The 18,445-nt window shown below is 35.3% G+C and overlaps 1 protein-coding gene across 1 annotated transcript in view; it reads right to left on the bottom strand.

Annotated features, from left to right (window-relative positions):
- The window catches only part of bmp5 (bone morphogenetic protein 5), a 34,838-nt gene extending 18,084 nt beyond the window's left edge, over positions 1–16,754 (bottom strand). The window contains exons 1-3 of the mRNA XM_034017342.3: positions 15,481–16,754; positions 7,327–7,519; positions 1,955–2,103 (exon numbers count right to left, since the gene is read on the bottom strand). Coding sequence (XP_033873233.1) covers positions 1,955–2,103; positions 7,327–7,519; positions 15,481–15,970 — 832 coding nt within the window. The 5' untranslated portion in view covers positions 15,971–16,754. The remainder of the gene's footprint in view (positions 1–1,954; positions 2,104–7,326; positions 7,520–15,480) is intronic.
- Between the last annotated feature and the right edge of the window lie 1,691 nt (positions 16,755–18,445).

Here is an 18,445-nt window from a genome sequence, read left to right as displayed (position 1 = left end):
TGCCTTGATAGTCTTGAGATTTCATTGTGCCCTGCACAGATTCAAAGCACCCTGTGCCAGGCGCAGCAAAGCAGCCCCAAAACATAACCGAGCCTCCTCCATGTTTCACTGTAGGTATGGTGTTCTTTTCTTTGAAAGCTTCATTTTTTCATCTGTGAACATAGAGCTGATGTGACTTGCCAAAAAGCTCTAGTTTTGACTCATCTGTCCAAAGGACATTCTCCCAGAAGGATTGTGGCTTGTCAATATGCATTTTAGCAAATTCCAGTCTGGCTTTTTTATGTTTTTCTGTCAAAAGTGGAGTCCTCCTGGGTCTTCTTCCATGAAGCCCACTTTCGCTCAAAAAGCAATGGATGGTGCGATCAGAAACTGGCGTACCTTCACCTTGGAGTTCAGCTTGTATCTCTTTGGCAGTTATCCTTGGTTCTTTTTCTACCATTCGCACTATCCTTCTGTTCACTCTGGGGTCGATTTTCCTCTTGCGGCCGCGCCCAGGGAGGTTGGCTACAGTTCCATGGACCTTAAACTTCTTAATAATATTTGCAACTGTTGTCACAGGAACATCAAGCTGCTTGGAGATGGTCTTGTAGCCTTTACCTTTACCATGCTTGTCTATTATTTTCTTTCTGATCTCCTCAGACAACTCTCTCCTTTGCTTTCTCTGGTCCATGTTCAGTGTGGTGCACACAATGATACCATTTAAATAGGCTGAATGACTGATTACAAGATTGGAGACATGTGTGATACTAATTAAAGAAACTAATTCGTTTGAAATATCACTATAATCCAATTATTTATTATCTTTTCTAAGGGGTACCAACAAATGTGTCCAGGCCATTTTAGAATATCTTTGTAGAATAAGCAATAATTCATCTCTTTTCACAGCTTCTTTGCTTTATTCTATGACATGCCAAAGGCATGCAAGTATACATGATAAAATAGCTTTTAATTTCATCACCTTTCAGGAGGAATGAAGCATTATTTCAATGAGATGTAAGGGTACCAACAAATTTGAGCACGTCTGTATGTGCAATGAACTAGGATTTAAGAAACTTATTTTTCCTCCTACTTTTAAAATTGCAATACGATATTTCAAGCATGATGTAAAAACATGTATTTAACATTTAAGAGTCTAATAGCTGTAATATAATATGACTTTTTTAATTTTGCCCCAAAGAAAAACTGTATTATCCTATTAATGTGACATCAACTTTTGAATTCATCATATGCAAAGTCTGAAGTGGATAGTGTCTTTATTCAAAACCAATTCATACTACGCTTTTCAGAAGCATAACTCATGGGTAAGGAGAGAAGTAATGGGGGCTCTGTGCTGTGGAACTTGTCAGAAGGACATACAGGAAAAAATATATATATTTTTCTTTAAGTCCCTCTATAATCCCCCAGCCCTTGTTATGATGTTTTTTTCCATTCCTAAAGTGACTCCCTCCACCCCTGATGGGAGAAGTGTGGCTGGGGTAACATACAGGCTCCCTGAAACCTAGCCGTGCCATTGCCAACACCTGATCCACAGCCAGTCATGGGGCTGCCAGTAAAGAATCTGCTGGAACTGCCAGGTTTTTATTCTTCTGGTGACCTCTTGCTGTGCACTGTTGAGTCCTGGAAACCTTCCCCATTCTGGGATGGATTTGAATCCCAAAACCGTACTGAAAACTGGTAAAAGTCACCGCTTTTGATAAAAAAGGGCAACACTAAAGCTGTAGAATGTACAGTCCCTTCACCAGCAAAGCGTGTTTTTAAAGAACTTTTTTTTTTTTTAAATCCCATCTAAACTACTTATCCGAGCCTTAGGCGACAATAAAATCTGTTTTAATGATGCTTCTTGCTTTCCTGTTTAAACAATAGTTCCCAGCAACAGACAGCCAAAAATAATAGTTAACTAGAATCTGGCAGGACACACAAATCATGCATTCAGCTACTTATTTTTTTTTCTTACCTTCCGTTGTTTCAATACAAAGTTGAAGGCCCATGTTTTGTTGGGGGCTTAGCACCCAGTGGTTGCTTGTAGCAGTTATATCAAAAACCAGCCAGCCACCATCAGAGGCATTTACCTTCTTTGAGTCTAACAAGAAAATGCTTGAATCTCTGAAAATAAAATACCAAAACACATAAATATATTACTATTTACAATGTATTTATATGATATATCATACATCGGAAATGTCTATATGGGTTTTCAAAAAATGTAATCACTCATGATTTTTCCATGTTGTGATCCACCTCATTAAATTATCAACTATTTGCATTAATTCTAAAGTAAAATTCTTCCACATTCCACATGTATGTTTCTTCTAGAAGTCTGTATTAGTGTCTTCAATTGAGTGCACACTAGTTATGGATGCTCAAAACATTAAGATAAAATACAACAAAGTCAGGATGATGAGTGTGTAGGATGTCTGTTACTGTTTAAGAGACGTCCTCTTCTGCAGTTGGCCTGCTCAAACTGTGTGAAATGACATCTCTTGTTGTAAGAGACACCATGCACACAACATACTAACTTATACATATAAATACATCACAAAAGCTAAACTGTATCCGGAAACTACTATAAAACATAAAAAGTGTGAATTATAACCAGAAATTATTTCACACAGATTGAGCAAACAAAATATATTAATAAGAGACCCAAACACACATTGTATTAACTTATAGCACCAGACAAAAAATAATAATATGCTAACATGTGTCTATTCTCCCATACTAAACATACTGTGACAAAATTACTTGTTGCTAACTAAACTTTTCACCAGTTCTCAAACTAACACAAACAGCTACGCCGTTTACCAGTAACCAAACACATACTCTACAAGTATTACAATGCCTTTTCACAAGCATGTTTTCCAGGTTTTTGTTCAGGTCTCAGCCTTAACACCGACCCTGATAAATGCACCAGCCCCACTTAAATGCCTGTGCCAACTGTTAACAGGTGTTTAAACACCTGGGGAAAAATCATGTTCGGCCATGCTACCTAACAGCGTTCTGGGAAATGTAGTCTCTTTATGTCGCATCACGACTACATTTTCCTTTTGCTGAGGATGCAGGCTGTGCAGTAACTGCAAACCAACATATTTGCCATCGACTACTTTACCCAACATTCTGTTACAATACTTAAACATACTTAAAGGCTTTCAGAAGCAGTGGACATACAGTATAAATGACATACAGTGAATATGAAGGGATTGCAAAGCAATGTTGTTTATCTGTAGCTAAACTTATATTGGGCCTTAAAATACAGATCAAAATAATCCAACTGTACACTGTACACAGTATATCTGCTTGCTGTCAGCTCGTGCCAAATCCTTATTTTGACCATTCACAAACTTTCAAAACTTTTGCAACAATAAACCCTTTTATATAGCATTTTATTTCTTTCAAAGGTGATGTGGCGGGGCAGAATCCCTGCTGGTGTAAATACAGCTGGTGCATTTTGTGTTTAATTCCATCCCTGCCAAATACATGTGTGGAATGTGGCTGGGTCTTGATTGAATAATTGATCATCAATCAAGTCCCAGCAACATGGTATAAAAAGGAAGCTAAATCTTCTGTTTGGTGCAGGAGGCAAAGGCGATAGCGATGGCGATGGCGAAGGCGAAGAATCTTTTATTTTAGTCCCTGTGCCTTCTTTCTTTGTTTTGTTTATTCTGTTTTGTTAATAAAAGTGTGCATTTGTGCTAAACTGTAGCTTCCTGATGCTGGGTTTGCTTTCCTGCTGCTGACCAACGCTACCCTGCTACAGGTGGTGTACCTACTAAAGTAGCAGCTGGTATTAAATATGTGTCACGTTAGCTGCAAAGCAGATACTACTGATGGAGGAGTGGTTATTAATGAGGTGTAAACATGTTAAAGCAATGCTGACATTGTGTGACCTGGATACCAAACAAGTCAAAGCTGTTAGAGAAAATATTTTTGGTACTCATGCAAAAGCATAGTTTAATTAGAACCAATGAGTCTGCCCTTTTTACCTAATCTATAAGGCTACTCAGATCTTTTTTAATGGTTGCTTTTGGGTCACTAATACTACAAAATGGGAGATTATTAGAGCTAAAGCAATATTCATTAGTTGATAAAACCTGAAATCAGTATATATTTTGTTAGTTGATTTTAAAGGGACATGATTGTCACAGCATCTGTATCCCAGACATGTACTGTAACTCTGTTTCATACTTCCCATGAGAAAGCTGGTGACTGATTGGGTATGATTGTGACATCTGAAAGCCGTCAATGAATATGCACAATAACCCAAATACTGTGAGCACGTTGTATCAACGATAATAGTTTGCAGCAGAGTGTTTTCACCAAATCGGCACACCCTGTGTAGTAGATACGGGATTATGAAATGTATCTGGTGCTTCAGTTTGTTCAGTACAAGTGGGGCTGTACCAAAGCATCAGTTAAATGCTAGCTGATATTAAGTGGGGGGGGGGGGAGCACACTGGAAAAAGTACTGTTATAAAGACATTATCAGTTACATTAGGGCAGCAGTGTGGAGTAGTGGTTAGGGCTCTGGACTCTTGACCGGAGGGTTGTGGGTTCTATCCTCTGCTGTTGTACCCTTGAGCAAGGTACTTTACCTAGATTGCTCCAGTAAAAACCCAACTGTATAAATGGGTAATTGTATGTAAAAATAATGTGATATCTGTATAATGTGAAATAATGTATAATGTGAAATAATGTATAATGTGATATCTTGTAACAATTGTAAGTCGCCCTGGATAAGGGCGTCTGCTAAGAAATAAATAATAATAAATAAATAATACATTAAAATAATTTCCTTTTTAATTCCCTTCAGTTATGGTTCAAACAAATGAAGGGCCACACACTGAGAAAACATTGACCTCCCCTTTGTGTAAGTAACATGGAAACGATCCTATATTTCAAGAGGCTCTGGCCTACCACTCGTGCACTAATTACATAGACATGGTACCACTGGCTAACAAATGCAACCCGCTGGGGTCTTACATTTCAAATGTATTCCTAATGTAATCCCTAATGAGTCCAACATAGTTAACTGATCGACAGCTTTCAGCAACAGCTTCAGAGTCACCTTCTAAAATACATTATTTCTACATAAGTAACTAATGGATTGTTAGTTGTAATGTACTCTGAACTTTTATGTGAATGATTCTGAAAACAGTTTAAAAGAGTTGCATTCTGTTGGAAAGCCTTAGTAAGTGATATCCATTGAATGGACGTAAAGTAGGTGGTATCTATTACATTTTAGTCAATTAATCTCTAAGATTTATCTGAGAGGTGCTTTCGCGTTAACTTTAGTGATTTATGATGCTTTGACTCCCTTACTTCACAGACACAGGCATGTATAATTACAACCATCTCATTAGTTAAGGTGATTCCCCCTTATCAGCAGGTTTTATGAGCTAATTTTAACAGTACACGGCATTCTCAACAATTCACTAGTAGAAAGAGCACTTGTAATGTTCTCTCTTTGAACAGGAGTAAAACAGGATAGCAGGAGTAATACGTCAATAATTGCTTTTAAAGCTGACTGACACTCATGGGTCAGCACCCCCTTCCTTTTTCCACGATTAGTAGAACTAGCAAATACACAATTAAAACACAGTCCTTTTTGCTACACTGAATTTAAAGTAAGTTCCCGTTATAAGACTGACTTTTGATTGCATTGTTGTTGTTTTTTTTGTTTTTTTTTCATAAATGTCCTGTTATTATTTATAAATTGTGCAGTTATTATACTCTTATAGCATTTTCCAGTTTATATTCTGGCTCAACCTTTTACAGACCTCTTGACCACCCATGGTGTTTACAAAAGACAATCCTATACTACAGTAAACAAGGTCAGCGGTACATATTTACTGTAGCATATGGGATTTAATGTAAATATTATTTCAATGTGGTTGTATCATTTTCAAAGACTGTGAGGAATGTATACAGAACTAACGCATCAAAATGTGTAGGAGAAAATAAATTGTCTAAATATATATATATTTTTTTACCATTTAGGGGCATGTTCAATTATATTGGAATGTTCATTACCCAGTAACAGGCTAACAACAAACAGGCTCATAAGTTGTTTTAACATTCCATTTGAAATGCTTGTGTTTCCCTCCATCTCATGGTAAACAATAAGTGAAATACAAACTCATCAAAGTTTGATTGTTAATATGCAGCAATGACTCAACAAAAGTGTAAGGTTCCCTCCTTTTCTATGGAAAACCCCACTCATTCTGTGACTTTATGTATCTATATAAACCATAAAGATAAAAGGAAACTTGAGACTCATAATTATTCTCTTCCTCAGAAAAAGGGTATGAGAGATTGTTTTTGCCAAGAGACCCATAAAACCATTGAGTGATAAACTGCAGTGCTAAGCACAATGCTGGCTCCCAGTTAGAAGCAGGTGAAAACCATAAGCAGTTTCAACATACAGTTTCTCATTTCTTGGCTATTGTTTAACACAGCTGGCTGTGTAACCAATGAAAGTGTATCTATCATTATTATAAAACAAAACACACAAAAAATGCTTTTTCAAAGAAAAATGAAAAATACAAATGGAACCAAATTTGATACGGAGGGTCCTCAGAATCTGATTAGATAAATCTGTTAATTCATTTGTATTAACAATGTTATTGATTATACCCAAATGTTATCCCCACAGGTATATGAGACAGCAGGCCATATTCACAAATCATTTACCACCATGCTGTTAAGGCCTAATATTACTGAACTTGTTAGAAACCGTTTATTTAAAGCTTTACCACATCATTATATGGTAACTTATCATGGTGGCAGATGTGAATATGCCCCAACAAGAAAAAGTTTGGAAAATTAATGGTAGTTATCATTGTGAGAGATAGACAGACGGACACCTAGATAGACAGATAGACAGACAGACCAAATCAGTGCCATAAAAAAAAATGCCTTGCTTTTATGATACTGTAGCATACAAACATTTGAAACACCTACTGTTTTTCTTTCTTTAATACAATCAGTCGTTAAACAAATGAAGTTAAAATCTACAAATAAAGTCGTATTTTAAAGAAACAATAAAAAAGAATACTGAGAAAGACTTTTAGTCTAAACATTTATTATGTTATTTTAGTATTTCTAAATGTAACACTATTGAGAGTTTAATGGTTATGAATCATATGTATTGTTTCTGTATGCAAAGGCAACTTAACTGACTCCTTGCAGATTCAAAGCAGTTATAATTTACAGTTCTGAGTAGTTTTTTGCTAGTTGTATGACTTTAGAATGTAATTCAATGCAGAAATGTAGCCTTTGTCTTTTCACTCTTTCAAGCAGGGCAATATGTGTTGATATTTTGGTACTTACCTATTTTGGTATTCCTTGATGACTTGATATATGCTAATCTTTAAGGTTTTGTTCTCGTATCGAGCGTGACTGCGATCTTTATAAATCCTAAACTCTGCAGCCGTTACTGCTTCTCCGTCGGGGATTTGAGTGAGATCAAACCGAAACTCCTTGTAATACCTTCTCTGATAGGAGAAATCCTTGTCCTTTTCAACTGAAAGAAAAGGGAAAATAACACATATTGGAGTTACAGCGTACACATAAATCATTCTTACTTATAGTACACAGTGTAAATACTGACATGCCAAATATGCTATTAGGATGTCTTTTAAATTTATCCTCATCACTTTAGAACCTCATTTTTAATAGGACTGTCAAACAAAATCCATGCTTTTTAAAAAAAAAAAAATTGTGCAATTTCACTACAAAAACAAATACTTTATATTTTATAAAAGAAGCCAATTGACTATGGGTAGCAGCTCACCAAATCCTAGCATTTTTTTCTCATCTGGTGATAAATGGTCTGTCAATGAAAAAAAAACAGGCCATCGTAAATTAAAGACACCTTCCCTTGCTTTCTAATTCATTGAAAAATATATCTGAATTCTTCCAAAGGATTCCTTAAACTGAACAACAACCATGTTTGCACATCTTTGACGCACATACATTTGTATTTTAAATAAATGAAAAGGTTTCAATGGTTCCTATTCACACAGATTTAACTTTTTCCAAAGTATGTTTCTATGAATAAAATATTTTGATATTCAAAAAAACTTTCCTAGACTTTATTAAATAGTTACATGGATATCAAAATATATTTTATGTATAAAAGCAGACTTTAAAAAAAAAGATTTGTAAATAGAACTCATTACCGTATTCCTTTGAATTTAAGTCGCCCTCGAATTTAAGACGCAGCCCAAATTTACCACCCTCAATTTGAGGAAAAAACAAAACATCAAATAAATACACATTTATAAAGATACAACCGCAATTATGCTGTTGTATCATACAAAACTGACACGAAACAGTATTGCTGTAGATTACCCACGGAGTTCGTTTATCGTGCTGCGCACTGTATAATACTTAAGATGGCGCCTCTGTCGTACACATACCATCACTCGCTTACGGTATCACACATCCTGGCAACAGCAAGCACGACACAACACTCCACGGCATCAGGCAACATGTAACCCAGCAACCACAACAGCACTGAACTGTGGTATTGCTTGGCATGTTGAAAAACACGGGGTCTGATCAGCATTTCCAATCTGTCCAAGCTGGTACTGTTTGTTAGAAATGCTTAAATTGTCAACGTTTCTCTTGGAATTCCTCAGGAAGCTTGGTTTGTCTTTTCTCAGCAGTCAGTCATGTTGTTGCTTGTGTGTTCGGGCAGACACCTTTGTTGTCTTTTCTCGGCAGTCAGTCACGTTGCTGTCTGTGTACTCGGATAGTCACGTCTTTTGTTTGGCGATTTTAATAGACGCATCACTATACTGTACTTGAATTTAAGACGCAGGCTATTTTTGAGAAGCAAAAAATGGTTAAAAAAGCACATCTTAAATTTGAAGGAATACGGTATTTCTGTCTGTTTTTTTTTTTTTTTTAAATCATTTGCAACTTGTGGCAAATATGTTTTTTACTCAATAATGCATGGTACTGTACAATTACCATCAATTCAGATTCAAATCTGAAAAAGAAAATGCTTTATTTTACTTTGTTTTAGCATTTAATGATGATGATTATATATAAATATGCCACACTGTATACTGAGGTTACTGTATACTGTATATACAAAGCTGAATCTCTCTGTTGCAAGCCAGTTTCAGTCACAATCTGATAGACAGCTTTGATAGATTGACAGTCTGCACTCAGTTAGCAGGTGCACACTGTAGCTTCCTGAGCTTAACAAAGCTTGAATATGATTTTAACCTTCAGCTGCTGCACATATTTTGTTCACAAAATAATAGCAAGCAGGTTTCAGGTGGAGCAAAGCAGTAATAAATTGAATGCACAGTTTTTATTCTGGGCACAGCGAAATGATAGTTTATCTTCAGTGGAAGCTTGTGGTTACTTAACACAAGAATGTCAAAGGTTGTGTGAGCGTTTTACTGGCATTACTCAGTATAGCCTGTAATGACTGGTAATTGGAAGCAGAGGCTGAACATATCCAACATGTTGGGTGACAGATAAGCAACAGATTAATGTAGATGCCTCAGTTACAAGACACTAAAAGGTCAGAGGCTTCTGGAAATCACTCTAATGTTGCTTTTAAGAAACAGAAACCCCATTAGTATTAACCCTTTGATAGCTTGTTTTGTGGGACTAAATTCCTTTTTTTAATAAAGAGCTACACTTACTTTTTATAATTGTATAAGTTTTCATTATTTTGGGGGTTTAGGCATAGACAACGTACTTAACATAAGAATAATGTTTGAGTTTGAGTATAGTTCATGACAGGTTATCAGTAATCTATGTTTAAGTTAAGACTGGACCTGCATTTGTTGCTCCTGACTTAACATTCAACTCCTAAATGTTCTAACAGTACAAGTGTTCAAATTATTTGTTTTACATTTCAGTCTGTAAAATGCCAAATATCACAATCAACATTTTAAGTAACATTTCATTTATGAACCAAAGTGTAATGGTACATTAATTCTAAGTACACAGTTTCAACAGTTTCAATATTGTATTGTGTGCTTTAAGGTACTTCAGGTTAACATGTGGCACTTTGAAGGAACTTTTAACACGCCAGTGCATCTTTACTTAAAGTATCTTTACTATTTTCAATATGCATATGTTTCTCTGAGAACTGGAGAGATTTTGTAATAAGTAACATAAAAATTCAAAGTGGCTGATGGCCATGATGCCTCTGCTAACTTTGAGCTCTGAGATAATTAGTACCAGCTGGTAAATTAAATATAATTTCAAAGAGGCCATTTTGTCATGTAAATGTATTGTATATTGTGTTTCATTTGAACAGTTTCTGGAACAAATGAACATATAGTTAAAAGCTTTTTTAAAAAAGTATAGGCCTCTTCTTCCAAATAAAAGGCAGTTAGTTCAAATTATTTCAACCATAAAGTCATCTCAATGTAAACTTCAGTAACATAAGTAATGTCTGTTTTATGCGTACTATATGAAACGTTGAGGCAAAACACCACACGTGCAATTTTAGGACAGATTGTATTATGCTGTGAATCTCCATATAAAATAGGTCATTTTTGTCAATATGCCATCTGGTGGATATCTATGGAAGATCACATGGGTTAACAGCATGTAATTTAGTACACATTTGAAATATGTAAATTTGCCAGTTTACAATATCTTATATATAACAGTAACTTTTTTTCCCTAATTTTACCGTGTATTATTGAATAAGGTATACTGATCCAACTGCTACAATACGATTGATTAGACTACATCAACATTACCCGTAGCCTGTGGTCGGCCTGCCCTAAGTAAAAGATTGTAATTAATTTACATGTTTTTAGAAAACGTGTACTTATTGATTTAGAACACATCCTATTTTATGTTATGTGATTGTTCCAAATGTATGACATGTAATATTTCAAATTAGAATGCCTTTTAAAATATTTCAAACTTGTACTAAAATACATGCTTTTGAACCTGGTGGCCTTACATAAATACCTGCTGCTACTACACTTACAGAAATTGTAAGATGAATAAAGTGGAACTTGATACATTGTTTGATCAATTAAAATTTGAAAAGTAATTAATATTTCCAAACTGCTTGGAATGCAGCGCACAATTATTTGCCTGAATGCTTCATAATATGTCTCTATCCATATTTATGCACCTCTTGATTTAAAAAAAAAAATGTATTTAGTTACTGAGACTACATTTGGTTAAAAAATATTTTAAACATAAAACAGTTTATTTGTATTATTATTTTGTATCACTGATTTAACAATGTATACCTTTTTTAATCAAATACTGGTAGATATATTCATGATAAGCTTATTGCATATGTGTTGTCCATTCCATGTTTCACTTACAGGTTACTGACTCTTTGGTATGTTTCACAGGCATTTGCCAAATTTCTAATTTTTAACAAGTTACGATTGTTTATTAATCATTAGACAAGTGGTACTGTATATACAAGTATGTACCCTCAGTTAGACATGAATTCAATTTGGTGTGTGGTCCAGTGGTTAAAGAAACGGGCTTGTAACCAGGAGGTCCCCGGTTCAAATCCCACCTCAGCCACTGACTCATTGCATGACCCTGAGCTTTACTTAACCTCCTTGTGCTCCGTCTTTCAGGTGAGACGTTGTTGTAAGTGACTCTGCAGCTGATGCATAGTTCACACACCCTAGTCTCTGTAAGTCGCCTTGGATAAAGGCGTCTGCTAAATAAACAAATAATAATAATAATAATAATAATAATATAAACTGAACATCAGTACATGCATGTTTTGTATCTCATATGGATTTTCCTTTTCTTTGAGCTGCTTGTTTGGGTGCAAATACTTCAGTTATAGCCTACTATTTATAATTTGACCTCCATGTTTCTAACCTTTACAAAAGAAAATAATTAAATACAATTATCTGAAGGGCAAACGGTCAACTGATAAGAATTAGCAAGAAAAGACCACTGACAGGTCAGGGGTCAGGGCTACTGATGTGATGTGTTAGGTAACCCCCATGTTATCTATCCCTGTCATAATTAAAACATTTTAAATAGACGCTCTGATATAAATATTTGTGGACACATAATTTAGGATTACAAACTTCTGAAGGTTTAAATTAGTTGACACAATACATTTGACACAACAACAACTTATTATCATAAAGTGTTCAGTGCCTACTATTAAACAATTTAATGTGCAATTGACTGGCTTCACTGACCCAGATTCGCACTGATCTTGGACACTAATGTTACATTGTGAAACCGCAAATGGGTCTGTGAACCCATCTTGACTGTTTTTCAAATTAAAACATTCTAGATGGGATAATAACAACCACATCACAACCAACCAACCCATAACCTTACTGAAGTCTGCAAATGTAAGATCACTTATTGCTAATCAATGCATATGGAAGTATAATGAAAAACAATAAAACAGTTGGAGGTTTTAGTATTAACCCTCCCTTTTCTTGGTTGGTCACTTCATTAGGAAAATGGGCCCTCCTTTCACCTACAGAGGTAGCCTACAGAAGCTGCTCTTCCAGCTGAAAAGCAAATTAAATAGTCTTACAGTTTAAAGTTGAGTGACTTAAAACTCCGCCTTTGCTGCCAAGGTCAGAGAGGGGGAGAGAGAGAAAAGAAAAAAAAAGAGACATGTGTGGGAAGTAATTATAAGAGAATGAAACAGTAAGGGCTTTCTAAATTCCTCGAGTGCCTCTCTTTAACCAGCAGTGTAATTGGCATCTTGCTGTCTCAACTTCAGCATGTACATAAACCTAAAATGATAAACCTAAAACGAACCGATTCCCATGAAGAAAAGGACCACAGTAACTGGTCGTTTTGAAATGATTTTGTTTGAGTTTAACTAGCTTGGTTTTGTTAAATGTTGGCTAGCCTAAATATTTAACAATTTAGTTCTTTATATGTTAGGGTTCTACAATCAACAGGTGGTCGGAATGGGAATGAAGCACTGATGACTTTACTATTTTATTATTAGAATTTTTTTAAATACATATATTAAACTTCAGAAGTCTCACAAAGTAGGACAGAGTCCTTTCCAAACTGCAGCTATGTGTTTTCCAAGCTTGCTAAAGGTTTTTAGAGCCTAACCCCATTCTTTTTTTTTTATCATTTTTCTGTAAAAAAAAAGAAATTGCCAAACTGCTGCTTAATTAATTTCCTTAACTGCTAATGTTTATGTTTTTGGTCTTTGAAATGACTATACCCTTTTTTTCTAAACTAAAGCCCAACGATTCTAAATGTTATAAAGTCTGGTCTGTATTTCATATTAAACAATATTCATTTATTTTTTGTTTAGATCCTATGCTTAGGCCCAAATCATGAGATGTGTAGGCTGCATCAGGTAGACACAAAAAAAAAACACATCATATCTGGGAATACGTTTATTTCCAGGTACCTGTACTTTGGGCCAGATAAAAACACCGTGGCTTTAGAGGCTGCAGCCTGGGGCCTCAGAATTTGAGGGGCCCCCAAAAATATATTTCATTTAGAATATAATAAATAAGTACTGTGTGACTGTATGGATTGGAAAATAGGGATTTTATCAAGCTGTATTCCGCTGGAGCAGCGACTGCCTGATCATATGACTTGACCTTTTGATCGTTTTAACTTTGATTCAGCTTTACAATTGGATGACATTTAAAAACCGGAACTGAAATAACCAAGGTAAATTAACAATAGTGTTTGACTTCGGGCATGGGTGATGGTAAAAGAGTAAAGGGAAGGAATTGAATATGCAAAGAGGGCCCCCCAAAACTATAACAGCCCCGGGCCTCCCAAAACTATATCAGCCCCGGGCATCCATCAAACTTAGTCTGCCCCTGCCTGTACTACAATTCTTTGTATGGATTTATCATTATTATTTTTCCCTACCGGCTACCAACAGACACACATGTTCAAGATAACAATACATGTACATCAGCCTCTTAAAAGGAAGCGACTGGAACCCCCACATTTGCAGGGTCCAGAGACCAAGAGCTTTTAGAGGATTGGTTTATAGAATGAGTTAATTCGCCTGTGTTACTGAACAAAAGCTGCAGTTGTGACTACATTTTACTAACTTAGATTGTAAAATATTGTACTTAATGGAGTACTGATCTGGTTATTTACACAGCAGACACAAATATAAAACCAGGAACGTGTTAACAGTTACTGGTAGGTAAAGTACTATTGTATACTATAGCAAATACTCTAACTCTAAAATACTAAACTAAAAGTAGCGCCATTTCAAAACTAATAAAATCTCTGTTGACTTCAGGAGTGTACACATTGCAAAATAATTCCATTGGAAAAATGAGTAACATATTTGCCATTGCAATTCACATATCGTAACTTTTACTTTTACGACATCAATTTTAAAATATTACCCTTTGACTTAGATATTGACAAATTAAAATGGGAGAATGAATAAACAATTTAAAACGTGTTTTTTTTTTCTCCTTTGTGGCTCCAAAATGCATTGCATATTTTTGTTGCTGTTTTGGTTGGGTTGGATGATAATAATAATAATAATAATAATAATAATAATAATAATAATAATAATAATAATAATAATAATAATAATAAGCAAAATTACAGTTTGAAATTGAAACGTGAAACGCTGATTCTTAGTCCATAACAACGAACACGTGGACACGTTACAGAAATAGCCCACTGTACAGAAATAGTTACAGGAAGGAAACATTAACAGCTAAATGAGACAGTATTCTGCAACTATACCAACACAGAAATGACCAGCTTTGGTTATGGCTTTGTGTTCATATATATATATATATATATATATATATATATATATATATATATATATATATATCCCATAGCAGTGCAAGACGACATTTCCACAGGTAATAATACTAAATTATTATTATTATTATTATTATTATTATTATTATTATTATTATTATTATTATCGTCGTTGTTGCTGTTTTGATATTACTATTTTACTGTCAAAGTACTATATCAACAAATGTTATTGTACAAATCTCATATTCGTATTATTTCATTCTGCTACTGCAGTCCAAGACAAATGTGAGATTTATAAATGATGCTTACATACCAGTAAACCAGATAGTTAACCGATACCTGCAAAGTGTACACACCTGAAGACTTTACATTGGATGGAAGCACATCCCAGTTACATATTGGGGGAAACCAAGTGCAACACCTGGACAAGCCCTTAAAAAAGTATAGTTCACATGGAACATACATGGTTTAGATACTGTAGTAGGACAACATTTAAACAAGATTAATTAAGTCATATATGCCTACCTTTAATACAGCTATTTAGATCTTACTCTTAATTCCGGAACAGAATTGTCTCAATAATGTGTGTGTGTGTGTGTGTGTGTCACGTAGATGTATCATTTTTTAGTTGCATACATGCCCAGATGGAAGTAAAAATAAATACACTTTTGGAGACACGTGTCATTGTAGCTGAAGGAGGATGTAGGAATAGCCTATAACTTATCGTATACAAAACTAAAAAAATAACTCAAAAAACATACATACCTAAGTTAACAAAGCTCATAACCATATCAGCATCATTCAGAAATGTGGTATCGTGTGAGTTTGCCAGTGGGGGTCTTTGGGTTGTTAGGGGGGATGTGCGGTTCGATTGTGCTGCACGAGAGAATCCGTTTGGAAAGGCATGGTACCCCTTGTGCGGACCTCCCTGTGCTTTTCTGCGTGACCCCTTCGTGGTGCTGTCCACAACCCCGTTTTCCTCCTCGTTTGCCATGGCATTGTACAGGTCCAACATAAAAAGTGGTGCAGATGATGCCTGTTTGCCAGGGGAAAACGGCCTGGGCCGATGTGGTAAGCCCAGAATTGAAAGAATTTCTCTCTGAATCTCTCTTCTTTCATGGTTGCGCAACCTCCTGTAAATAAAACTAGAATGGACATGGTTGCCCTCCAAACCACAGTGAACACAATCCATCAAACCCCAACAGTTCCACACAAGTCCAAGTATGGTTCGATATAGAAGTGTTATGGGTTTCATTTTAATTTTAGTTCAGCTTTCGAAAAATGTATGCAATAAGAGAATACAGCGTTCACGTTTTCATCTCAGTGGCACCTCAGTGGCAGTCTTTCCATTCCCAGAAATTACTTTGTGTCAATTTTATTTTCTCTTCCTTTTTGTTTTAATTTTCACTTCAGCGACTGTGTTCCATCATTTGATATTTGCAACGTTTTTACTTTTCATTTTATTAAAGTAATCCTTTGGGTTTCCTCTTTTAATGATATATGTTGAATATGCATTCCTTTTAAAAGTTAGAAATGAATATATGTTTTCCTTGAAAGGGGTTATATATTTTTTTTTTTTTTTCGTTCAAATACCCCGAAAGTGGAAACAAAAAGTATTCTTCATCTCAAATGTACTTCTGACCAGTAATAAAACGTCCACGTGTATAAAAACGCAAAATGTCAAGTTCCAGCATCGCAGTCTGTATTAATGTGCCCAACACAATTCTCAAATTCTTCACTGTTTCCCCCACTACCTTGCAATTCGGTCACCGACACATGACAAGCAGGTACGTGAGGCTGAGCTCACTGTAGTGAAAGAAATTTAAAAGCGACCCTCTTTTCCCGGATCTAAGATGGCTTATAAGTAAACCACTTTTTATATTTGCATTTCAAAGCTTAACGTCAGCACCTCTGTATATTCCGATGGAATATGCAGAACCCAGTTGTTTTTGCCAGTCCATCCCAGCCTTAACAGCAGTGATGCATCCACCTCTAGCGGGCGCAAACACAAAACTACCGCCTATCTAAACTTACTGGCCGACCAAAAGAGGAATGTAGAGCTACCCTGCTGCGAAAGAAGAGAGCTGTTTGTAATCTGAAACGACCTGAAACCAGTCCCAGAGAAATACAGAAGTCTTCAATTACACGTAATCAATGGGCGAATATGTAGTTTATCTGCCAGAGCCTTTGCAACGTTACTAGAATCAGATTTGTGGGATAAAGTTTCTAAAAACATGCAACATATCTAGGAAAGATGTATACTTTCTTGAAATAAATATTTTTCTTATATATATATAAGAAATAACAAAAATATATATATATATATATATATATATATATATATATATTTGTATATATTTGTGAATAACAGCCCAAAAACTGTGGCTGTTAAATTTTTAACAGATATTTGTAAATGTATTTGAACTATTTTACTGTGTATTCTTTTTCATGGATTAAAGGGGATAACTAAATACTGAATGTATTATGCATTTAATATTTTGTTGCTTTATTTTTTATTTTTTTTGTATAATCCTCTATTGCTGTTTCTGCTTAGACCATTATTTAACAGGCCTACAAACGACTGGCCTTTTTGCATCCATGGGGTCTGCTTCTGAAAAGACTTCTGGAAGCAGAATAAGCTTTTAAAAATCATCATTGGGGTGTGCAACTGTAATTTATACACCCTCTGCAACTGTGGTAACTTTGATGTAGTAAACAAAAATATCTATTCACAATCGTTGTGAATACATATAATAAGTTATTTGACACATATAGAACAACAGTAGCCTATTATAAAAAAAATATCAATGATTAAGAATTCCTTTAATTTGAAGGAGTATTGGGGAATTTTATTTTTCGGTTGCATCCCCTAAGGGGACTGGCTCAACCACCTAGTGTGAACTAGTTTTGGGCTAACCCTAACCAACACAGTGGGGAAGGATCCTGGGCCTTTTGTATTTAAGTTTAGTTTAGGTGTATTGCATGGATGGGACAGTAAATGCTGGTTTGCGGCTGCATGTGGTGTGAAGGACATGGGGTATTTAGTCAGGACCCACATAGCTTTGGGTGTAGATAACTAGTCAGGTTTGGTAGCAGAGAACTATAGGGCAAGACCCAATCTTGATATTGGCAGTAATCAAATATGGTTCCAATTCCTCTGCAGTGAAGTTATATAATCCATTACATCTCAGCAAATAAACTAGAGAACAATAGCACACTATAAAATAGAACAGAGATTGGCACGGGTACCCGAAAACCCGGGTAACAGTCGGGTTTTAAATTACCCGATGCTACATGGGTATAGATTTAGTAATTTGAGAATTTAAAGAAAATGTAGAAAGTACGACAATACAGTTGTTAAGCGCGGGTCTCTGACCGGTAAAGATGACGTTAAAACAAGATTTTACATTAAGCCTTTTCTTAACTGACAGGATATCAATGTTTTACAGAAAACAATAACACACAGAGCGGCAAGTTCACCTCAATAATAATAACTGCGGCGACTATTCTTCTCAGGAACTAAATCAGAAAGAAAACAACATAACAACATCCTGTTGGGTTTATGTCAGTGATAACTCTGTGATCCATTAATAATAACCATGTGGCTCCAATACAGAATGCTTTATCTATAGTTATTGACCAGATATAGTTTCTTACCAAAAAGATCAAATAAGTAGTCTTTAAATAAATAAGCAAATAAAAAAAAAAATAATAATAATAATAATGTTGA

Source organism: Acipenser ruthenus, chromosome 6 (genome assembly GCF_902713425.1).
Source record: "Acipenser ruthenus chromosome 6, fAciRut3.2 maternal haplotype, whole genome shotgun sequence".
Lineage (NCBI taxonomy): Eukaryota > Metazoa > Chordata > Actinopteri > Acipenseriformes > Acipenseridae > Acipenser > Acipenser ruthenus.
Note: the sequence above shows the minus strand (reverse complement) of the source record. Positions and strands in the feature narration are given on the sequence as shown.